The following is a 25168-nucleotide window of genomic DNA, read 5'->3' as shown; positions in this document are numbered from 1 at the left end:
AAGCAGGTTTGTGCTGTGCCCTTCTGCGGCTAAAAATTTTACACTTCTCTTGACATCATCCTTCTTTCTCTTCCTTCTGTTTTTCCTGTGTGGGATGGACCAAAAAAAAAAAGTAGAGGAGCTAAAGATGGAGTAAGTCCATGGCTTCTGTCTCCAGCACTACCAAAAGGAGAGAGAGAAAGTAAAGCCTAAACAACTACATCGCGTCAGGCTGAGGACATAGCTCAGTGGCACAAGTTTCTGCCTGGCAAGCGCAAGGTTCTGAGTTTGATTCCCAGTACCCCCCACAAAACAAAGTACATCACTCGAACATGCTGGACTAAAATGTGGCAACCAAGGCCACACACACTGGCCTCTTTAAAACAGCAGAAGTGCAAGGGAGCAGGAAGGACCAGGTGTCAGGGAGGGCACTGAGGCATGGGCTTAAGGCACTGATCCACTTCTTAGTGGTAAAAATGCAGCAATTAGAAATAGCCCACTAATAACAGCTCAGCCAAACAAGGAAACTAACCTCTTCCAGCTCCTCATGTCCTCAGCTTCATAGCAGCAATGAAACACTACCCCAAAAACCAGCCCTGCGTTCTAGAATGCTGTCACTTTGCTTAATTTTCCCCATGGTTTCTGGAGTAGAGATGGAAGTTTCAAGATTAAATTGGAGAGTAGCATGGACAAAGTACACCTGCTCCTTCCACAGAGTGACACAGCTCCAGCAGCCTGCAAGGTCAAATCCTTCCCCCGTCGCCAGCCTACGTCTCACAAGCCTCCAGAAACATGCACAAGGCTTGGTTATAAGAAAAGCCAGCACCTTAACATACCTGAAGCCAAATGCCTCATCTACTTACACGTTTCACCTGTAATATTTGTGAATGTATAAAAACTATAACAGTACTCCAAAAATTATTTTATTTTGTATTTTTTAATAACACCATAATGATCTGCTGCATTTTCATTGATTTTATGAATAAAAGTAGTGATGAAGTTACATTCCAGCTAATAGCTGGAATTAATTTTGATTGCTACTTAAACGACACTTTGTGTAATTCACACAATTCAGATGTGTCAGCCAGGAGGGTGGAGAGGCAGGTTCCTCTCCTCACTCACCATAAAGATCACAGCCAGCACTCCTCTAAAGAAGCACAGGTTAACCAGAGAAAAGTATAAAATACTCTTTTAATCAAAATTTTACGTGACCCGGGCACCCTCAGAAATAAAGATCCAAGGACCCAGGAAAAGTGTTTTTAAACCTGGATTTGAAGAACGGACACCCATGTAAAAGTGTGATTGGGAAAAAAACAAAACATTGTTCGAATGCTAATGGGTAGAGACGAGAAACCCAGCAAGGCTGTCTGGTTCTGGTTCTTCCCGGCCTCTCTGTGTAGCATTCCTTCCTCCCAGATGGAGCGAGACTCCTTCTAACATGAGATTTTTATAACCTACTATCAGACAAGGTAGGTCAGAGAATTTCTTCATGGCCAGCTGCTATATAGAAGAGCAGGGGAGAATTAGAGTAATATTTCTAGGTTTTATGGATTTCTTTGGGGAGAGGGACTCTAACTCCTAGGACCATCTTAGGGAATAGAAACTATGGCTTGGGGAAGAGGGAAAGAAGTATGGGACACAGGAAGACAGGAGGTCAGAGAGGAGCTATGCTTCTGAGGCTGCCCTGGATGTCCCCCGATCTCTAACTCAGCGTATTCAGCCTAAGCACTGCACTCTGGAGCATGACCTTCTGAGCCCTAACAAGCCTCAGTAACAGAAATAAAATAACAGAAAATTAGGCAACAAAGGCTAATAGCTCAGTATTTAAAGCTAATTAACACAGAAGTTGGACATGTATGGGTGGACTACAAACATTAACTTTTCTGACCTGGAAAAAAAATAAAAATACTTTTATTATTTTTATGCTTTAGCTACTTGTGATAATTCTGTTTCTGAGCCAAATCATTCTCACTATCGGGCTTTCCGTGTGTAAATGCAGGTAGTAGTACTGGCTAAATACAGTTGTTACAAGGGTGAAAGAAAAGGTCTAGTAAAGCACAGTGTGTGTGCTAAGTGTTAATTCCTTGCATGTTAAATGTTATTGCACCTTTCCCGCTAAAACAGGAGCGTTACAAGAGGAGGGTCTCAGGATAGCTGTTTCCAGGTCCAGGGTGTCTGCAACAGAGACTTGAGCAGGACGCCCAGAAGAATGAACAAGAGGAAGCTCTCCTAAGAGTGAAAGCACAGTGCACAGGGTGGGAGCAGTTAGGGAGAGGAACTCAGAGCGCCAACAGGAGCTGCCACTAGGTCTTGTAAGGTTCTGGGACTGTGGGAGGATCCACAGCTGGGAATTCTCAGAAGTCATCACCCGGGAAGGTACCTGACTCAGCCTACAGATGGGGAGGAGGATTTTCTGACCATACAAGGTTTTTAGAGGAAGTGTCTTGGCATCCAAAGCCCATGGGGGGGCGGGGTCAAAACTGAAATGCAAATGAGGTTGGATGCAGACCATGGTCCTGTACTTGGGGCTTTGCAAACGCCTGTGGATCTGGAAGGACAAAATAGCCCTATCTGTTGGCTTCCTAATATTTTGACAAAGTCCTTCTTGCTGCTTCTGGTTTTTCAAGACTTGCCCTCTGTCATTCTATTCTTTGCTTGTCCTTGCTCTACTCCTGATCTTGAAAGAATTAAAGCTCTCACAGAATCCTTGTACCACTCTTTTACCTTCAAAATACATGTGAGTGCACCCCAAATCTGGCTACAGAGGAGTCATGGAATGTTTAGAGCATTTCTGTCTCTGCCACAAGAACATGGCTGTAAAGCGTTTGTGGAGCAGAGGCTGAATCCATCTGCAATGAAGTCCATGACAGCCCCCTGCAGTTAGCGACCCCATAACCGTGTCTCAGGGCACCTAGCCCCTTCGAGATTCCATGTCCACACACACTGGCCTCTCAACTTCCTTCATCCTAGGTTGGCCAGTTTTCTGTCACTAGAACACTTGAGTTAATCATCTGACACAGAGGAAAGTTTTATTTCAGCCTACAGATTTGGAGGTGTCTGTTCATGAGGCACTGGCCTTGCTGTTTTAGGCCTGTGGTGAGGCAGCACACCATGGAAAAAGGACAGAGTAGAGTAAAAACGGTTCTTTTGTGTCCAAGGGGAGAAAGAGTTGGGCAGGAAGGGGGTGGGGCCCCACAATCCTGTTCAAGAGTTGGTCCCCTGTACTGAAGACATCATGACGGTCCCACCACCTAAATGTCTCACCTCCTACAGGTCCCACCTCCTAAGGGTCCCACCTCCTAAGGGTCCCACCTCCTAAGGGTCCCACTTCCTATAAGTCCCACCTCCTAACAGTCCTGCCACCTAAGGGTCCCACCTCCTAAAGGTCCATCACCTCCTAAGGGTTCCACCACCTCCTCTCCACACATGGGGGCCAAGCCTTTAACACATGAGCCTTGGGGCCTTCCAGATTCAGATGTTGGTGCTAATGAGAAAGGAGATCACTGGGCCCAGCTCTCACCTCTGCAGAAAGCTACATTTGCACCAAGTTCCCAAATGATATTTGTCTCACAAAGCTTGGATTAGATTTGGTTAATCACAAATATGTTTTCCATGATGCTGATCTTGAGTGAGGGGCGACTTCAACATGGGAATTCCTCATACTCTTTCATTTAGACATGAATGATTGCAAGCCAACCTCTGTTTAATGTCCAATGAGTCTTTAACATAACTTGATTGAAAAAGGGCACAATAGGAACCTTAATTTAAGTTTCACACCCAGGTTTCATTCTGCACTTGGCATTCAACTTTTATACTGCTTTCAAGATTGCCAAAGATATTTGATTATTGATAGCTTTCCCCAACACTCCAAAATATTTCTGCCTTTAAACTTTGCACCTCTCTGCTTTTATTTTTTTAGAAGACAACAATGGATGGTCTCTGCAACTTGACAAATATTTTGTCAGTTATTACCAGATGACGTCCCAGCATCCCTTTTACCCAGAAATACCCGAATGCTGTAAGTAGCCATTGCTCCTGAGTCTCCTTCCCCATGAGTTCATGACAGAACACCATGTTTTTAACGTTCGATCTACTACATTTTTAAAAAAGTGTTAATTGTACTTCTGCAGTTGCAAGGTTTATTAGAGATGCAACTTTGAATGTGGGGGTTTTATGTTCAAATAATTCAAGGATCTTAGGTGTAAAAGCAATCATGTTAGGTATTGTGACATGATTTACTAAATTTATGTCAGATGCTGTTTTATATAAGTTCTTTGGTCACAATCACTATAAACTTTGAGGAAAAAAGAAATTGGGGAAATAGAAAGGCAGTGATGCTGTTTAGATTTTAATGTTCACAGGCAAAAAAAGATGTCCTGGGGTCTAAGCTAAATTTTAGAACTACAAAGCCTTATTAATTATAACCTACTATTTTCAGTCATATATAAGGGCATCTTGCAAGTAGAAGGGAGTTTGAAAAGTATAATCTTGAGGGTGACCTTTGTGGTATTTTAGAACAGGAAGATTTATGAAAATAACAACTTTAAGTAAATTTTATCTATTTTAATAAATTATGTAGGTATAACTCTGTAACTTGGACCTGTAATTTCAATCCTAGGTTTTCAAGACCTTGATTAAAAAGCAAAGGTTGGGGGAGGGGAGATATCCTTAAGTGTAGATTTTTCCTTTATGATCTACCATAAATCGTAAAGTCCAGCTTTTTGAATTTTTGATTTGTTTTTGTCTTCACTACTCAATTGAGATTAATAAAAATTTACTAACAAAATATACCATATGCATTCCAGAGGAAGGAAGCCAAATTATTTGATCATTAAAAAGTTAAAAGGTTTTAGAAAGAGAAAAGCTAACAGGTATAATCTAACTGCTAACATAATATCAAAAATAATAATGATTAAGCAGTGTTATCTTAAAATGTAATTTTTATTTTCTTTCCTTGTGTGTTGATTTCATTTCTTAAATTATAATGGATTTTTTTATATCTCACTTTATTCCCCCTCTTCCCCAAAATTTTTGACAACTACTAATCAACTTAAAACATTATCATGAGATAAAAAGCAATAGTCAAGTGGTAAATGGATATAGAATGGTGAAAAAATACTATATAAGACTATCCTCACTATGAAAAGGTTAGCGGCTACATCCAAAACTTAGTTCTGAATTTTGTAGCCCTTATGTCAAAACAGTGAGTTACATAACTCTCAAAGCCTGTTCATAAAGCAAAAACAAACAATGGGGACACATCAGATCAAGTCAGCAAGGGAAATAAGTTTCTTCCTGATCTTGCACTCTGGAAGAAACTTGTTACAAGTATAACTGCATAAGAGGAATAAAGTTACACAATAAATGACGAATAATAAATACAGAAGAAAAATTTCTTATCAATACTTACTATTGATCAAATGCATAGTCTTTAACTGGAATTCTTTAGACGTGATGGGGAGTTGCTATCAATAATCAAATCTTTGTCAATCTTGAAAGCAGTATAGAAGTTGAATGCCAAGTGCAGAATGAAACCTGGGTGTGAAACTTAAATTAAGATTCCTATTGTGCCCTTTTTCAGTCAAGTTGTGTTAAGGACTCATTGGACATTAAACAGAGGTTGGCTTGCAATCATTCATGTCTAAATGAAAGAGTATGAGGAATTCCCGTGTTGAAGTTTCCCCTCACTCAAGATCAGCATCATGGAAAACATATTTGTGATTAACCAATATGTCACCAAAGTTTAAATGTAAAGGGTCTGAAAAAAAGTTTGCCAAACCATAAATTCACCATGCAGAGACTACCAGCATTTACTCACTGATGTATTAGTCATCTTTTTTAAAACAATACCTGAAATTTCCTATATGAACCACTTTCTAATAGCATTTTCCATTAACATTTAAACATAATCAGGTATCCATAGAATTATAAGCTCTTTTAAAAATATGTAATATATGGGGCTGGGGCCATAGCTTAGGGTAACACTTGCCTAGTACATACAAGACCCAGGCTTGAATGGCACCACCACATACATACACAGGTTCAGAAAATATACTGTATTTTGTAAGTAGCATTTACATGTTTCACATATCCCTATTAAGGACAATCCTCTCCTCCACATATATGGATTACCTTAATTCAATATGCCTATTGAATTAAATATATATATATAATATGCTGGAATTGATGCTGAGTTTGCCACTTTCCCTCTCTGTCCTTTCCACTTTTCCACTCTCAAGACTCTCCTCTTCCTGTCCACCCTTCACCATCTCATCCCCAAACAGGTGCTCACACACTAGCTAGGACTTCGACTCAAAGAGACAGAATTAATTTTCAGTGATCATAGCCAAAATGAGTACTTGCAGCTAGAAGACTGTTGAGGAATTCAGGGCAGGTGCTCTGTTTACAAAGAACAAAGCTAAGTTACGACCCTGATCTCTTGTACCCTTATAAAGGGGTTACTTGCATGAAGGGAGGAAGCCCATCAGTCCTGCACCTGAGCGAAGCTGCGTGCTCCCTGCTGTACACTGGGAGCAGCTGTACTCAGGACGACCACTCACGGAGGCCCTGTCCCCCCAAACAGGACACACACACCACCCGGGAGGTTTTGCAGGGAAGGTTAGAAACTGGAAGCCAGCAGACAGAAAATTCACATAGAAAAATTTGATGGTTCTATGTTTTAAGTTAGCTACAAACATGTAAAAATACTTATACATAAAACACAGTATTACAGCTCTCTGAGAGAAACTTGGTAGGCTTGGCTGCACACGGTCGTAACTGAGTGACTGTTAGGGGAAGTTGTTCTGCTGGCCATCTGTGCCGGGGCTACCCCTATAGGTACTTGAGTCTGGAACACCTGCGATAAAGCTCAGAGCTCCAGAAGCAGATGCGGAGGGGAGGCATCCTCAGCGCCATCTCTAATTCTCCACTCCCAAGGGTAGGCATCGGGCTGCGTTTGATGACAATCCCACCGCACTGTTCAGCTGTGCGAACACAGCATTCCAGGTGTCTCTTAGACTGCACATGCTCTGAATCACGTGCTTAGGACTGACTCTGGTCCCACACAGTGGCCAAAAGCATCCCCCTTTCTCCCTTTCCTTCCAACACCCCCATCCATGAAAATACAGTGCGCCACCACAAATGAAGGTTTAGACGTCCTGCTTCTCCACATAAGCCAGAGGAAGAGCATTCGGAGAACATCTTTTGAAGAATGCTCAAGTTTTCTAGGAAACCAAATCTACCAATTCTATCATTCACTTTTATAGTTTAGTCCTCTATTAAAGGCTCTGATGACACTACTCATAACTACTGTATCCTTCGATAGAAGCTATTACAGGGATGTTAGACCCCACCACGTGATCACTTCTTCCTTTGGTGACCTGAGAGCAGATGATTTCACTCATTTTGCAGCAATTTGGTGTTTAAGAAAAAAATGATGGGCTGGTAAATGTGCTTGTATCCAAATGCCAATCCTCTAGCATCATGTTAAACTTAAATTTAAAGAAAATTTTGGAACCTTAATTTAAAGCATCACTCAAATGGCTTGGGAAAGAGCAGACCTGGACCAAGTAAGATTCTCACGGCTTCTCGTTTCTTTCCTTTCACTGCCCCCTGGTCCCGGCCCCTCGCGCCCGTCCCTCCGCACACTTGAACCTGTCCAGGGCTTGGTTCTGTGCCCGGGCATTGTTCCTGCCGAGGTCTAGCCCTCTACTGTGATGAAGCCGGTTTACAAGCTGTCCCAACTGTTTCTTCAAATGTGACTGTGATGTAAGTAGAAAAGGAGGGCCGGGGGCTGGCGATTTAGCTCAGCGGCACAGTGCCTGCCTGGCAAGCGCAAGGTCATGAGTTTGATTCCCGGTACCGGAAAAAAAATGGAAAAAAAAAGAAAAGGAGGGCTCACTCTTATATCCGAACAGTACTGGTGAAATTGTGTCAAAGACCGTGTCATTATTAAGAATGCATTTTTGTCAAAGATGATACCACTGTTTCTAGATCAGTTAAGATGATTGCTCATGATCATTTGCATTTATTAAAGGCAAGACCCTCACCTTAAACTATTCTATGGATTAACTTATTCAATCTCCTATAAGAATCTTATAAAGTATCTAATGTTACTACATTTTATCTGAACAAAAGATGAAAGGCCTCTAATTAAACAATAACACAGATTTTTTTTCTTGACATTTTTTGAAAGAACATTTTTGAATTTATAGGATTAAGTTTTAACATATCATGATGTGCAAATAAAGAAAAACACAATACCCTGGATGCAATATATCCAGAACCTTACATTTAAACTAATTTTTGAATCACATTTTCATTCAAAGATTTTGATGGTGTTTTTCCTAAGTAATTAATTATATATGAAAAGGAAGGATTCTCATAATAAATAGTTGTTGACTTCTAGTACTAGTTGTTCTAAGTTTTCAGTAGTACAAACCTGGATTCAATCCGATTTTAACAGCATAAACACATACACTTCACCAAAACTGTTAAAAAGAGATCAACAAAGATGACTATTTTAATCTAAAATTTCTCTGAGTTTTTTTTTTAATCCAGTTGTTCTAGTGTCTCATGGCTCTGACTTTTGGGTCAATGAAGACAAGGAAGCAATTCTTGAGTTTACAAATGTCAGCAAGTCTTACCTTTTCCAAAGGAGGAGTAGCACACGAAGGGAGGGCAGGCAACACATACAGTTCAAACGCTTGACAAGCAAGGGGTGGAAAATCAAGCCACAGAGTATAGAGAGAGGTATCCTCAAAGTCACAGAGCTCAGGGAGTTTCCTGGGAACCTAAAGGGAGAACATAGGGAGGTGAAGCTACAAACCTTTGCTTGTAACATTCCACCTGAGCCAGGGAAAACGAGAAGCTCTCTCACACTCTGTCCTCTCTTTCACCCTCACCTCTGTCCATATGCATTAGTCCAGTAGGAAAAAATAATTATCACCCAAAGAAACTAAGGTCCTGTGGAAAGTTTCCATGATTTGAATTTTAACTGGGGCTGAGGATGGTGGTGCACACCCGTCATCCCCGCACTTAGGAGGCTGAGGCAGGAGGATCACTGCAGGTTTGAGGCCAACCTGGGCTGCATACAGTAGTGAGTTCAAGGCCAGCATGAACTATATAATAAGACCCTGCCCTCTCCCCACAAAGAAATTAATTGGAAATACTAGATATATGAACTTATAATAATTTCACTCTATTTTTAGAAAAAAATCATCACCCCACCAGCTTATATCAAATTGCTAGAAATCCAAGTCAAAGAATGCCCTGACCCTGCCTAGTCCATTGTGCACTTTCCCACAAATAAGATTTGAATCCATTCTCAGTTCACTTATCCTGTGTAAAAGAGAAACAGAGAGAAAGCTGGAGGGGTGGAGGGGGAAAAGGCAATGACGACCCAGAAAGATCACGCCCCCCCAAACGGTGAGTTATTTAGTTGAATTAATTTCCATTCAATTAAAAAAATTGTTTGGCCCAATATGTAGATAGAGATAGAGTTAGAGATAGAGACAGAGACAGAGACAGAGACAGAGACAGAGACAGAGATAGAGACAGAGACAGAGATAGAGACAGAGACAGAGATAGAGACAGACAGACAGGTGCAAGTGCAGACATGGACACAGATGCAGACGCAGACGCAGACAGATGCACAGAGGCCTTTGACCTTCCAGTTTTCAGTCTTGTATTTATGAAACAGCTAGCTAAGGTGACACATGCCAGCAAACCCAGCTACTGCGAGGCTGAAGCAGGAGAATGGTGAGTTTGAGCCCAGCATGGGAAACTGAGTGAGACAATGTCTCAAAATAAAACATTTAACAGGCCAGGGCTGTCACTGAGTGGTAGCATGCTTGCCAGGCTGTGTGAGACCCCAAGTTCAATCCCCAGTGCTGCAAACAAACAAAAAATCTGGGCCCAGATCCTCACAATGGTTGCCTACAAGGAAGCAAAAGGAGGGAAGGGTCAAAGGTGACTCCAAGGTTTTTTTGCACAGAAACAAATTGATCCTGAATGAGGACACTTGGTGACAGTACGTGGGGACAATTAGGACTCCGATGTGAGTTGTTTTTTTTTTTTTCAACTGGAGATTGCCAAGTAACTCAGTGGGAATTTCCAGTAGGCGTTTGGAGATGTAGGCATAAGGCTAAAAAGCTTTTGCCTACATTTTCTTTATTCTTTGTTAAAAGATGGTGTTGTGGTTTTGGGGGAAATTGCAAGGGAACAATATAATATAGGACACATATTTTATAATATTATTTATAACAGTCACCCCAAGAATGATAAACAAGAGAGTGCAGGAAATCTGTCCACACACTATAGACCAAGAATCCAGCTGAGGGCCTGGATCCTGTGATAATGTCCTGCAGGAGTCCAGTTTCAGACCTAGAGCTCCTAACAATGCCTCCCACAAGTCCAGCTGGAGGCCCAGAGCCCATAACAATATCTCATGCAGGCCTGTTTCATGGATCTGTGCTGGGAAGGCCCAAAGCTCAGTGGTGGAATCTAGGAAGTCTGTACCAGTGGGATAGAGGATCTGTGCTAGCAGGCTGAGGGATCTGCACTGGAGCCAGGAAGCGATGCACAAAGTAAGCACCAGAGCTCCCCTGAAAGGTACCACAGCCATCCTCAGCAACAGTGAGGTCCCAAACTCCTCCGATGATCAAGATGGCTGAATTCCCACCAGGAAAGCCAGTGCAGCAAGCTTCTCCAGGAGACCGGCAGTGCACCATCTTCCCCTCTGGAGCCAGGAAGCGATGCGTAAGTGAGGACCAGAGCTCCCCCAAAGTGAACCGAAGCTATTCTCAGTGCCAACAAAGTTCTGAGCTACTCAGAGGATGAAAACAGCCAAGTTCATCAGGAAGGCCAGCATGACGAGCTCCTCCAACAGAACCAACAGCTTCTTACAGCTTCCACCAGCTCCAACAGCCTCTCAGCTCCCAACAGCCTCTTTACTTCCCAAAAGCCTAACTTCTTCTCCAGTTCTGCCTCTTATGCTGCTGACAACAGTCCCCAGGTGGGCCTCCCACACCCAGCACCACGCTTACTCAGTTCAGCTGGGGATTATAGTTGACCACCAGCTGTCAATCCACTACAGATGGCATTTGTAGGCCGGGCTAGGAGTAGCTCAGAGGTAGAGCACTTGCCATGGGGAAGGTCCTGGATTTATTCACTAATACTACAAAAAAAAAAAAAAAAGAGTAGCATTCTTCTATACTTTGGGTTGAACAACTTGGTTCCAGTTGTCTGTTTTTACTTTTGTCTATAGAGCTGCTTCGTACTTTATCCCAGTCTGTTTGTTCAATTCCATAGGAAAAATGCACTCTAGGCTTTATATCAAATACGTTAAGAAACTAAATATCACATTTCATTACTGAGTTGTGTCAAGTTTGAGTTAGAACTATTACAATGAAATGTCAAAAATGGACTAAATCATATGTAAGTAAAGTATCAAGCCAATAATCCAATGGAATATTACTGAATTTATTGAAAACACTTCACATAAATGTTAAAGAATGAAACAGCCAGAAGCAGAAACAGGAATATGTATACATTATTTTAACTCACTAAACATGACCTTTATTTGCCTTTAAAATCCAAGAATTTAATCACTGCGACCATGAGATCCAACAGTAAGAGCTTTCTTTATTAAAATCAGGACTATCTCTGACAGGGTTTACAAAATGAGGCAGTTTCTCTATCACATTATATATACATGGGATTATGTGAAGAGTCAAACTTAAAATACCAAATTTTAAAATGTAAGATCTGTTATATTTTAGAAGTATTTTCATTTATCCTAATCAATGAAAATAATAATCACCTCTCTGCATTTCAGTGGGATATTATGAAACTGTAAATACTATTTGTGGAAATATGTAGATCACATAAAAAGAAGTAGCCCACAAACCTTAGGCATTCTGTTTTAATAAGTATCCAGCTTTCTAAGAAACAGTATGTGTGAGTCCTTAAATGAGTCTCCTTTCCCACGATGGTAACACACACCCCACTGAGGTACAATTAGCATCCACCCCTTGCACTCTTCCACAGAATCTCTGTTGCATCTTTTAAGTATATTAATCACATTCCTTGCCAAGTCGCTGGGCTTCTATCCATATATCAAAAGGACAACACCATAATCTCCATGGTTTTTTATATACTTTCCAAAATTTGACAGTGCAATAATCTCCAAAAATATACTTTTGAAATAAATTTTAACAGAGAGAAACCAAGCTTATTGAACTTTATTTTTAACTTTTAATTTTTTATCTTAGCATTATATGCTTGCAGCTCACAGTCATCCTGGGGAATGGTTGCATGTCCTGCACTTATCACAGCTTCTTTCTTTTTTTAAATCTCCTTCCTTTCTCCTCTCTCCCCCCTCTAGTGAATGTAAAGGTTATAGGCCATAGCATGAGCTAAGACTGATAATATCAACCAGAATGAATTTAAAATCTTAGGTGTTCATACTGAAGAAAAGTCTCTGTGCATAGGTCCATGTCATTGCCATCCGGAGAGAGAGAGAGAGAGAAAGAGAGAGAGAGAGAGAGCAAGGCTGTCACAAGCAACGATACTGTCTTTTCTTCCAAAGTGCAAACTACAGTCATGGAACGTGTTTTTGAGGAAATGACTGAATGAATGAACACATTTTTAATAGCACACAAAAATTTCATCTGGAGTCTTAAATCAAATCCAAATGTTTAATAATTTATCCTTCTACAAGACAAACATCTAAACAGGATATTAAGTATGATCTGGGATATAAACCAAGAATTATTAGTAGAACGGGGATTGTCAGTTAGCTGAGAGTGACTTCAAGAGATAATTGACCTTGGGTGTGTATTTAATTTAAAAAACCACCAAGTATATAATATGTATAATTTAGAACAGTATTTTTAACCTTTTTATTGTCCTTCCATCCTGAGGGTATTTTTAGGTATTTTTTCTTTCATTTGCTCTCATGTGAAACGTTGATATTTAAGTATAATGTGCATCTTCTTATGCTTCATACATTAAAAAGTAGAGGTTTTTTACTTCCTAAAAACCAATCCTCACTCCCCATTGAGACTGGATGCTCTTCTAGATTCTAGAACAGTGTTTCTCAAATTACATCCACAAATGTTTTCTGGACACTCAGAAGAGTTATCTGTGTTAGTTACTTTTCTCATTGCTGAGACAAAATAGCTGACATCCAACGTTAAAGGAGGAAAGTTTCATTTGGCTCATAATTTATAGAAGTTTCAGTTAGTAATCGGCTTGCTCCAAGACAGGGTGGCATGGCAGAGGAGACACAGTTCATGGCAGGCAGAAGGCAGCAAAATCAGCAAGCAACTAACAAGGATAACAGTAAGGTCTCCTCTCTCTGTCCTTATATCCTATCCAGGCTACACATACTTTGGGTGGGAAGCACTCACATCTAGGGTGGGGCATCTTTAATCCTACCATTGCACCATGAATCAGTTCCAGCATCACACACTCTAGATCCAGCCAATTCTGAAAAGCTCCACCTATGACCACATGAGGCTTTGCAGGAACATCTAGACAAAAACCATAACATTATCTTTCTTTAAGAAGGATTCCTTACCATGTTTAAGCAATATTAGTCCAAAATTTAAACATTGTAGGTCTATTGTATGACACTGTCTTTACCTGAATTAACCTCCAGACAATGTTGTCTGTTGGACATTTACCAATAAGTATCTACTCCACCATAGGTCATAATGATAACGTTAATAATATCATTATATTATTAGAGAGCTCATCTAAATCTTCTCACAGTTAAAAAAATTTACCTGGGAAAGTTATGTGTAGTTTGTGCGAGGGACACAAACTCTATTGCTCTTAGATTTTTATTGCTTAATATATTTTCCACATTGTAATGCTTTTCATAGGAAAAAATTAAAAGTCTGGGGCCTTTCCAACCACAAATAGGAGGACCTGGTCTGTGTCAAAGTGTTTATTAAATCATGATACACAGGAAGATCTTTCCACACAACTTACTAGAAACTAATGAGATCACTCAGTCAGTAAAGATAGTTCAACTATCGGCATCAATTGATGGTATCTTTCATAATTAATTTCAAGGTGGTGGAATGTAGGCAATGGAGTATTTAAAAACAAAGACCTTGCATGCATTTTAAACAAAAACCAGTCTTTTTATTGTTTCTTACAACTCAGATGTCTTCTAAAGTTTATTAAATAAAAATAGAAAAAATAATTAAAAATTGTTTCTCTACATTTTATTTTTAAACTATTTGTTATAATTTACAATGTAACCTAAAGTATTTTGAAACATGAGTATATTCAATAATACAAAATCTACAGAGTGGCACCATGAAGAAAAATGTTTGCTGAAAGCTAATGCTAGGGAAACTACAGTTTGTAATTATCCATGTGGTAATTTGAAGAAAATGGAACAAGCCTTTAAGAACCAAACTTGCCTCCATTTCAGGTCACTTCAGCGGAACTTCATGAGAAAACTTGCTCCCAATGCCTTCAAGAAGTACCACAATCTTCAGAAGCTGTAAGAAAAACTTTAATTCCTGGTATTTAATTAACAAGTATTTTTTGGTGTATCTGTTTCTTCCTGCTGTTTTAGAGACCAGCAGTACAACTGCTTGAAACCAAATCTCTTTCCCAGTAATTATTTAGTTGTTAGATAAACAGCTAACAGCTGACTCCTTGCTACATTCTTTCTGAGTAGTTCCAGAAGGCACTCTAGAAAACTCAGGTACCAATCCCCAAAGGAGCTGCAGCATGTGTGCTGCAAATCCTCTATCACATCGCTTGTAAATCCTAGGCATCAGTGACCTGTTAGGAACTGTTCTACACAGCAGCAGATGAGAGCTAGATGAGGAGTCAAGCTCCCTCTGTATTCACAGTCTCTCAATCACTGGACTTGACGGCTCAGCTCCACTTCCTGTCAGATCAATCAGTCAGATTAGATTCTCAGTGGAGCTCGAACCCTACTGGGAACTGTAAATGCTCGGGATCTAGGTTGCCTGCTCCTGTGAATCATCCTAAAACTATCCCCTCCACCAATCCACGGAAAAAATGTCTTCCAGGAAACCAGTTCCTGGTGCCAAAAAGGCTGCAGACTGCTGGTCTACCACACTCTCCAGGACAGGCATATGGACTCAGGAGCTTTTCACTCTCCAGCACTCTGGCATGGGGACTCTCAGTGCCCGTCTTAGAGAAACACTCAATGATCTTTTACAGATTCACCATGCAGATTAGCTAATGAAGACTTTTCCTCCATGTGTTTACAGATTTAGTCTCTGCTTGAAACAGCCGGTCACTGTGGTTTGTACCCTCTGAGCATGTTTTTTGGGGGACGGAGTTCCGTTTTCCCACCTGGCTGCTGGGATAAGTTTGATCTTGGCCTCAGGAAAGGTTACAGCAGTGAGCAGAAACACCAAAATGACACACAGGATTTGGAGGTTTTAGTTTGGGTTTAACACTAGGGAAACCGATATATTAACATACATGCGCATATTTTTAAGCTAGCACATGGAAACAGAACATGAAATGTCCTGAAAACACAGAAAATCTGCAAAAAAATATATTTTGGATTTGAGAAATTAGAAGTCTCACAAAAATGGCTCTTCAGAACTAATTTTGAACGCATATCAATCAATAGATATCTTTTCAAAAATGTGCCTGCTGCAAAAACTTCAAGGGGGTACTTCCTCACTATGTTTTTCTGACTTTTGGAGTCTAAAGAATTTTTCTAACCTATAGCACCACCTTATGTCCACATGCTTAAAAGATGTTAGACCACAAATCTAAATATCAGAATTCAAGTTCATATAACACAGTTGTTTAGCAATTTTTCATGTCAAACATTGAATAAATTCTGTTTTTATTTTTAAGTTTTTTAAAGAGAAAAAAGCAAGAAGAACAATGATACAGAATTTCAAAACAAGATAATAGGAAATTAATAACAGTTGATATATTGCATACTGTTATCTTAAACTAGTTGCTCACATTATAAGATATAGGCATGCAAGACTGATCAAACAATATAAGCACAAACCATTCCCCTCAGTGAAGTAAAAGAAATTAGTAATATAACTATCTTAGCTATCTTCTGTGTATATATATATATTTTTTACCTTTTCTTTTCCCTTCCTTCTTTTCTCCTTTCCCTCATCCCAGTTGTTCTTTCCTTTTGAGCAGTTTCTTTCCCTTTCACAGTATCTACTGTAGATTTTGGATCTTATTTACTCTTTCAGTTTCTTACAGTAGGGAGACAATAAGATGTTTACACACGTAATTATTTATTCATTTATGAATAAATTCTTGAACAGCTACTTTGTTCCAAGAAATAAAATGATCAAAATAGCCTAATAACAAAAAGGAATGTAATTGGAATCTAACCTCTAGGCAATATAATCTATTGCTTAGTCAATCCTTGTAAAACTTAGCAAATAAATATGTAACTTCTTGTGTGTATTAGCGAGGAAAACGCATTACTTACTATATAAGTGAGTCCATACACGCTATGTGAAATTGTCAGGAGCATAATAATTTTTATAATAATGTTTTGAGGAAAACGCATTGCTTACTATATAAGTGAGTCCATACATGCTATGTGAAATTGTCAGGAGCATAATAATTTTTATAATAATGTTTTACAATCAAATCTAGGTCTTTTTGCATGCTGAGCAATAGGGAGTCTCTTAGTCAAAATTTTTAATTAACAGAAAGATCATTCATACTGATTTCTCCCTTATTGCTCCTAAGATTTATAATAAGCTATATATAAGTTCAGGGCACTCTAAAGAACAAAGATGTCATGAATTTTCAACAAAAAGGCAAACACCCTTCACTTAGGACATGTACACATTGCAACGTAAAGCTTTACATGTGATTAAATATGTTATATTCTGGTACCTTTGTCCTTTGACCTCCAGTTACCTTAAGGTCAAAATTACCTTCAGTGATCTCTGTAAGTCTGCATTCTTATTTTGACATTCAATTCCAATCTAAATTTTTCCAGTTTTGATTTTTTAAATTTGAATTTCTCCCTTTTGTCACAAGGTATATTCCTTATGAAGGGCCTCAAACACTTTGTGAACGAAGGTTTGAGGTATCATAGGTTTGTGGTGAACATGGAATATAGTTGGTGACATTAAAAATGTCATGTACTTGTAATTTTACCAGTACTATGTTGAGTTCTTACAAATTTGAATAACAGTAACTGGAAATGTTGAAAAGTGTGGTTTCTAGGCTTGTCTGGTCAGTGAGTGCTTTACTATGCATTAAAGTTTTACTCTTAGAAAACTCAAACTGTATATTTTTACTATTATTTGTGCCCAAAATAACTAGAAATTCTAAATAAAAACTAGCTAAGCATATATGAATTTCACAGCAAAGTAGATGGCATGATGTAAAGCTTCACTAAATTGTCTCACTATGTTTATCATTTTTCAATTTTGGTAAAATACACATAACATACAAAGTACGTGCTTGACCATTTTGGAGTGTCTGATCGGAGGCGTTAGGACCATTCACATTGTCAAACTAGCATTGCCACATTTGTCCACAGCGCTCTTCCATCCGCCAAAACTGAAACTCTGCTCCATTGTTTTCTTTTTGAATAATCATTTTCACAGGTACCTGCAAAACAACCAGATTCGATCTGTATCCACCTTTGCTTTCAGAGGATTGCACAACCTTAATAAACTGTAAGTACCAGTGCTAACGGATGTGCCCCTACCAGGACATGCTGCCAGCCTGACCGTTCTGGTCTGGTCCAGTCCTCAATAGTGCAAGGAGAGGCGCAAGAGCGGTGCGGGGACAGGGCAACCCTGGGCTCAGACACGGGACTAGAGGCAGATGGGCTTCAGTCTGGGTCCAGATAGAATCACTCTCTAGGTGAGGGATCCCTGCCAGTTTATGTTCTTTTTTAAGTGTTAACTCCCTCTACTGCAAGATACAAATTACAGCAGTACCTCTCTCAGGGTTACTGTAGGGGGCAAATGAGAAACCTTCCTTAGGAAGCTCTCAGGATGCTGAGCATAGCACACAGGGAGAACTCAGTGTGTGTCAGCCATAGCGATCGGAGTGATGGTTGAGTGAACTCAGTTGAAGTAAGAAAGCTTGGTGATATATTTATAAAGAAAAAGAAGAAAAAAACAAAGACTTCCCCAGTTGTTCAGGGTTTTTCTTTGTTCATTTCTGGGTTTTGGTGCTGGGGGTGAACCTTGGCTCTCACACACGCTAAGCACATACTCTACCACTGAGCTGCACCACCAGCCTTTGGTTACTCCTATTACACTACATGTCACACTTTTAGAAATATACAAAGCCCTGTAAAAGAAAAGGGTTTTTACTGTGGTGACACATACATAATGTAAAATTTACCACTATAACCATTGTAAATGTAGAGTTCAGTGGAATTAAGTAAATGGATATTGTTTTGCAACTCTCACTACTGTCTTCCTCCAGAACATTCTCAGCTTCCTCAGCAGAAGCTCCACACCTGCTAAGCAATAACTTACCATTTCGCTTCCCTTTGGGCCCTGGAAACTACCATCCTACTTCCTGTTCCTATCAATGGATGAGTCTATGCGATTCATGCACATGGAATCATAGACTATTCGTCCATTTGTGTCTGGCTTAGTTCACAAAGCACAGTGTCATCAGTGTTGTCCCTACGTGGTACATGTGGGACCCTCCCCTTTGTAGGGCTGACTGATATTCCACTGACGGTGTGCACCATGTCTGTTTACCCACCCATATCTTGCTGTTGTGAATAAGGTTGCTATTGCCATTGAGTTCTACCAAATAGTCTCCTAGAAAAAATAACCAGAAGGAAATGTAACCAAAAATTACATAAGTAACTTCCTGCCTTGCCATTTCTGTCCGTTTGTTGTTATTCTTCCTCCATTGTCCGTCCTAACTCCCTTAAAAAACTCACTCCATTAGTGTCTTGGTTACCTTTTTCTCGTTGCTGAGACAAAATACCTGACACACAAAATTAAGAAAGGAAAGGCTTATTTAGCTTACAGTTTGTGTAGGTTTCAGTCCATACTCAGCTGGCTCCAAGGCAGAGTGGCACACGGCAGAGGGCAACAGTTCATGGTGGCAGAAGATAGCAAAAGCAACAAGAGCAAAAGGGAGGACTGGTGGCTAGAAGAGCAAGCCTCTTTCTCTCCCTTACACTGTATGCAAACTACCCTCCCCAGGGCAAGTGTAGCACTCACATCCATAATTCCAATATTGGACCATGAATCAATCGTAAACTCTAGAAGCCCACACCATGACTGCATGAGGCTTTGGGAGGACATTCAGATATAAACCATAACAATCAAATTCCCAGTTTCTAGATCATAAGCTATTTCCTCTGCCTAATATAACTTCTGCACATTCTCTGGTGAGTGTTTGTGTGAACCCAATAATTTATCTAAGAGAGAACTCCATTCTCTCTTCTCATATTTGCCAACTCCAGGGAGAAGCTCAGTAATCCCTACACCTGGAAAAGCAGGTGCTTGGAACTCTGCACTGTCAGAGCAAAGATCATTAAGCACTTCCCTCTGCTTCCTGTATGTTTCACATCCTCTCCTGTCTCTCTTCAAGATTCAGAGTCCACCAAGAAGCAGGATGATATGGTCTACACAATGCCATTGTGTTAGTCAGCTTTCTGTCACTACAATGACACACCCGAGACAATTGACTTATGCAGCAAAAATTTGACCTTGGGTCACAGTTGTGGAATTTCCAGTCCGTGATCCTTTGGTCCTGTTGCCAAATGCCTGCTGGCAGGGAGCATGGGTTAGAGCAAAGCCACTCACATCAAGTTCAGGGAGCAACAAAGAGGATCAGGAAGAAGCTGGGATGCCAAGGTGTCTCTCAAGGGCATCCCTTCCTGGTAACTGAAGGACCTCCCTCCCTCAAAGCCCCATTTTGGAAGGTCCGCAGCACCTCTCAGCAGTGCCATCCTGGAATCAGAGCCTTTGGCCCAGACCACTTGAGGCCCACTTACCCAAACCAACACAGCCATAGAGTAACAACTCAAAACAACTTGATAAATAAATGAATAAATCAAAGAAGACATAAGTTGATTAATTATATCATTAATTTTGGGAAAAGTAAAAGCTAGAGGTGATGTAGGCTTTAAGATAAGCTTTCAGATAGGAACTCTTAAAGCCTCGAAGGAAGAGAAAGTCGTATGATGAGAATGGCATACAAGAAAATTTAGGATGAATGATTATTTTTACTTTCTTTATTGCAGACATCAAAAAGGTAAAAATTTATGGTAGCTACCTCTCCTTTTCTAGGTATCTCAGTCATAACAGAATAACCTTCCTGAAGCCCGGTGTTTTTGAAGATCTCCACAGGCTCGAATGGCTGTATGTGTAATTCATATGCCATTTTACAATATTAGCCCTTACATTCTAAAAATATATAAGTGAATCCATTTTTTTCTTCTGGCTGGCAGGATAATGGAAGATAATCACCTCAGTCGAATTTCCCCACTAACGTTTTATGGCCTAAATTCTCTTATTCTCTTGTAAGTACTAAATTAAACCAAACGTTTCCATGGAAAGGAAAGGCATGAATAAAAATGAATGCTTTAAGCATAAACACATTAAATTTGGAACTATTAAAGCTCCTAAAAGAATTTTTGAATGAAAAACCATCTCTTCATCATTCTCTCTAAGGCTATTTTCAATTCTAACATTTTTATAAGATTTTCTGCCTTCTAGAAAGTCAGCCCGTCAAAACTGCATGTCATGTCACTATGCATTTTATTGAAATTCCCTTATGAACACATTACTGTCGTGTATTACTGGCAAAAGAAATTATTATTATTGGCACAGAAAGCAACCAGGTAAATTCATCTGCTTTTCATGGCCCACTTTTGGTGGGTCAGGTACCAACATCCCTGTTTCCTCTTTTGGACATTGTACTATCAAGCACCTTCATACAGTAGGACATGCAGAAAGAAACTGGCAAAGAGAAGGTATCTCCCTTAGTGGTTTGGCTTGGTTTCGTACGAAGACTGATAATAGTGTGTTTTACGTAGGATGGCAAAGGAACCAGAATAATGTGACCCTGGGGCTTCTTCTCCTTCACAGGGTGCTGATGAACAACGTCCTCACACATTTGCCTGATAAACCTCTCTGTCAGCACATGCCAAGACTACACTGGCTGTAAGTTGTTGTACATAAATACTTTCTAAGAAGTCAGCTAGATGTTCTGGTTTTGCCTAATTTATTTCAGATATTAGGGCTTTTCATATAATAGGTTGTTAGTTTTATATCACATTTGTTTTCAGCACTGTGGATTGAACCTAAGGCTTCACAGTAAGCCACCTCCCTAGCCCTTTTTGTTTGTTTTGTTTTGAGGAAGGGTCTCACAAATTCACTAAATTACACAGGCTAGACTTCAACTTGGGATTCCCCTGCCTCGATATCCCAGAGCGCTAGGATTCTAGATGTGTGCTGTGTGCTTGGCTTCATATCACATTATTTTTAGTTACTTTACTACATTTCCATAGGAAATTAAATTCTCCAAATTCTCACCAAAATAAAATATCTCAAAAATTCTTTGGAACCAAGAAGAAGGAAAAGAGAGGAGATGCCACCAGATCTATAAGACATTCCTCCCCTGCCCCCTGCCAATTAAATTGGTACAGAAGGACTAAGTCATTTTCATTTCATTCCTAGATTCTGAAAAATGGAAATGTGATAATCAGTACTTTCTCTAAAGACTAACCACAGTACAATATATTCCCTGGAATTTTTTTTTTACAAAGAAGCCTTTCTTGTCACAAAAATACCATTTCACTTTTCAGAATTCATTTTTCTAGTAAATTTTACCTTTAGAATATAGGTAAAGAGTAAAGAAACTTTAATCAAGATAATTATTTAAAAGTTCAGTCAATAAACCACATATCAGCATCACATGAAAATTCGTTGTGCCTGTTATTTTATCAGAATTTTTCAAAGGTTTGTGCTTTGGTTTCTACACTCACCACAGATGAGATTTGTCAAATTAAGAAGATGACACAAGCAATCAGCAACAATGCCTGTAGGATGGTAGGAAGCAACAATATCAACTTGATGATAAAGTAGAAGTGAGAAATGCCATGAAAAGCAAAACTACTGACTCAAAGTATATTAATTTGGGATTCCTCAGGGAAAAAACAAACATCTCAAAACATTAAATCCAGGAGCACTGTAGTGTGACAGTTTCGTACTGTATTAAACATTAATGACAAGCTAAAGTCATAAGTAAAATGGCAAACTAATTCAATATCTTTCATTGTAATTGAATTTTGGCACAAAGGATTATTTTAATAGATATTACATGGTAATTAATGCTAACTTACTCATGAAGTACAACTGACCAATATTTACATAGATACAGTAAATTAGCAATTAAAAATGTATACATTGAGTCCAAGACCAATTTTAGAGGTATTATGCAATATAATAATAAATCCTTTACCTTTTCTCCAGTTACTGGGTATTGAGCCCAAGGCCTTCCCACTGAGCTATATCTCAGGCCTGTTTTCATTTACTATTTTGAGAAAGAGTCTCACTTTGTTGCTGAATTGCCCAGGTGAGGCTCAAACTTGTGGTCATTCTGCTTCAGCCTCCCAGGGTGTTGGAATTAGAAGCATGTAGCATCAAGCATGGCTTTCCTTTCCTTTTTAAAATAAATAGCAAAATATGTAACACACATCACATAAAAATGAGTAATATTTATTACTAGATGGGCTTTCAAAAATATGATGTTATTATCTGTAAATTTTAGCTATCAGAAATCAACTGACTCCATGTATATTTTTGATAACATTATTCCACTTTTAACGCCAGTAGTAACACTTTGCTTTATAAGTATTCATATCTTTAAAAACTAATTGCATTTAGTTTTAAATTGCATTTACTAACTTTCGTGTAGTAAACAACAAACTAGAAAATTTGATAGATTTGTTAACAAAAAAAGATTTTTAACTCTGATTTCAGGGAAAATACACATAAATAGGAAGTCAAAATACCTTAAGAGATTGCAAGGCATATGACAGACAATAGATTAACTCTTCAACCATAGTTCTTTCAAAGCAATAAAATAATTATAAACACCATAATAAAAGTTGGAACATGTAAAAGAAAAACATGTAAATGGTAAATATGCAGATAAACATAGGACAGTAACCAAAGATGAATTAAAAGTCAAGAAAGTCAACTTGCATTTTGAGATGAAACTAAGCAAGTTTATTTGTTGGAAGCAGAAGCCAATATAAAGAATTTGAAAATAGGGTTAAATGATAGTCAATAAGAATAAATGACAGAGCACGGTACTGAAAGACATAGAAAAAAGATGGAAAATAAAGTACTACACAGAGAAAGAGAGAGATAGAAAGAGAGAAGTGAAAATGAATAAACTAGTATTACTTGAATTAACATGGCACAACTCCAAGAACTCCAAGAACATAATATGAATTACAGAGAAGAATACATGGAAATATTATAACTCCATGTCAATGATACTGGGCTTAGAATATAGAAAACCAAATGACCACCTTGCTCCTTCTCTGCCAATGAAAAAGAGCTTTAAAATCTACAAAATTCTAATTTTCTGGAGGCTACCGGAGAGCTACAATTGTAAAACAATCAAGTAAATGCAATTCTAGGGTGTGAAAAAGTGAAATGAGACATATAGAATACTTCACCTTTGATAGGGCACAGGGGAAGAGTGGGTTGTTGTAAGAGCAAAGAAGAAAACAGTAACTGGGTACCCTGCTTTCAAGGGAAGTCAGTTCTCACAACAGGCTGGTTTTCACTGCCATCCAGTATCTGAAGAACTCAGAGTTGATGAAACCAGGGACACATAGATGTAAGATCTTCTTCCCTAGGCTGCTCCTTCTCCAGAAGCAAAAGCACTTCAGAAGGACAGGAAGTCTTTCTGTGCCCAGGCACCAGGAAATGATGTATTGTTTCCAGAGGAGAGGGAGAAACTAGAGCACTTTGGTCTCTCTCCAGTCCAGGCCCTACACTGATACAAAGCAGTGAGTGGAGCTGTCTTATGTTGGGACAGGACACTGTGTTAGTCAGCTTCCCTTAACTGTGACAAAATACTTGAGAGAATCAACTTAAGAGGAAGTTTTATTTGGCTTACGGTGTCAGAGGTTTCAGTCTATGTTCAGTTGACTCCATTTCTCTGGGGTCTGTGGTGAGGTAGACACATCACAGTGGGGAGCTTGTGGGAGAGCAAAGCTGCTCACCTCATGGTGGCCAGGGGAGAAAAGGAGACCAGGAGGAGGGACCAAAGTGCCAATATCTCCATCAAAGGCTGCTCTTTCACTGACTCGACTTCCTCCAGCTAGGCCCTGCCCGTGAAAGGTGACCAAGCTCTTAACACATGGGCTTGGGGACACTCTCCAAATGGTAGCACTTACAGAAGGGGGTTCTGGGAATAAGGAAACCCCACCTCCAAAAACCAAACCGAAGTTCTTTATAAAGTAATCAACAGAAGTAGATCTGGTAATTGATCAGATGTTATGAATTTTAGGCAAGGACTCATGATCAGTAAGTAAAGCAATGCAGTGGAAAATTGGGACAATATGCTTGAACATATGGAAAATGTCATCAAAGATTACTTTCTAAATAACTTTCTAAATAACTTTCTAAATAACTTTCAGGGTACAACTGAATCCAAAGATTACTTCAACAGACTTAGCAGCTGACTGAATACAATGGAGGGACAATCACTAACTTTGAAAATCAGCCAAAAGAAAGCTTTCAACTAAAATGAAGAGAAAAGATAGTAAAATAAAGACAGAACAGATTCCAACACTGTGGGATAATGTAGAACGGTCTAACCAAAACGTAAGTGGAGTCACAGAGAAGGAAGAACAGCAGAGAAGAAATATGTAAGGAAATAATAGTCAAGAATTTTCAAAAATTAACATAGTACAACATTCCAGAAATCTGAGAACCTCAGAAAAACCCAAGCAGAGTAGGAGAAAAGAAATAAGATGGGCCATACTCAAACCAGTAAAGGCCAAAGATAGAATTCCTTAAGGCAACCAGACAAATAGAAAAAGGTAAAATATGCAATTCTCATTTTTAAAAGAAGACTAAAGGTCAGCATTAATATTGGGAGAAGTAGAGTTCAGAACATTGAGCGTAATGAGGAATATCATGTAAAGATAAAAGAGCCATTGAGCAAGAAG

The 25168-nt window shown here is 39.3% G+C and overlaps 1 protein-coding gene across 6 annotated transcripts in view; it reads left to right on the top strand.

Annotated features, from left to right (window-relative positions):
- The window catches only part of Rxfp1 (relaxin/insulin-like family peptide receptor 1), a 102111-nt gene that overhangs the window by 52043 nt on the left and 24900 nt on the right, over nucleotides 1-25168 (top strand). For 3 of the 6 annotated variants that reach the window (XM_013522860.1, XM_005400936.2, XM_005400938.2), the window contains 7 exons: nucleotides 3899-3997; nucleotides 7641-7746; nucleotides 14429-14500; nucleotides 17595-17666; nucleotides 20262-20333; nucleotides 20423-20494; nucleotides 21063-21137. In XM_013522860.1, the coding sequence (XP_013378314.1) occupies nucleotides 3899-3997; nucleotides 7641-7746; nucleotides 14429-14500; nucleotides 17595-17666; nucleotides 20262-20333; nucleotides 20423-20494; nucleotides 21063-21137 (568 nt within the window). The remainder of the gene's footprint in view (nucleotides 1-3898; nucleotides 3998-7640; nucleotides 7747-14428; nucleotides 14501-17594; nucleotides 17667-20261; nucleotides 20334-20422; nucleotides 20495-21062; nucleotides 21138-25168) is intronic. The other 3 variants (XM_013522859.1, XM_005400937.2, XM_013522861.1) reach the window with 3 other exon arrangements.

This window comes from Chinchilla lanigera, unplaced genomic scaffold (assembly GCF_000276665.1).
Source record: "Chinchilla lanigera isolate Chin_1 unplaced genomic scaffold, ChiLan1.0 scaffold00070, whole genome shotgun sequence".
In the NCBI taxonomy this organism is placed as follows: Eukaryota; Metazoa; Chordata; class Mammalia; order Rodentia; family Chinchillidae; genus Chinchilla; species Chinchilla lanigera.
The sequence above is the reverse complement of the archived record's forward strand: the minus strand, read 5'-3'. Positions and strand labels throughout refer to the sequence as shown.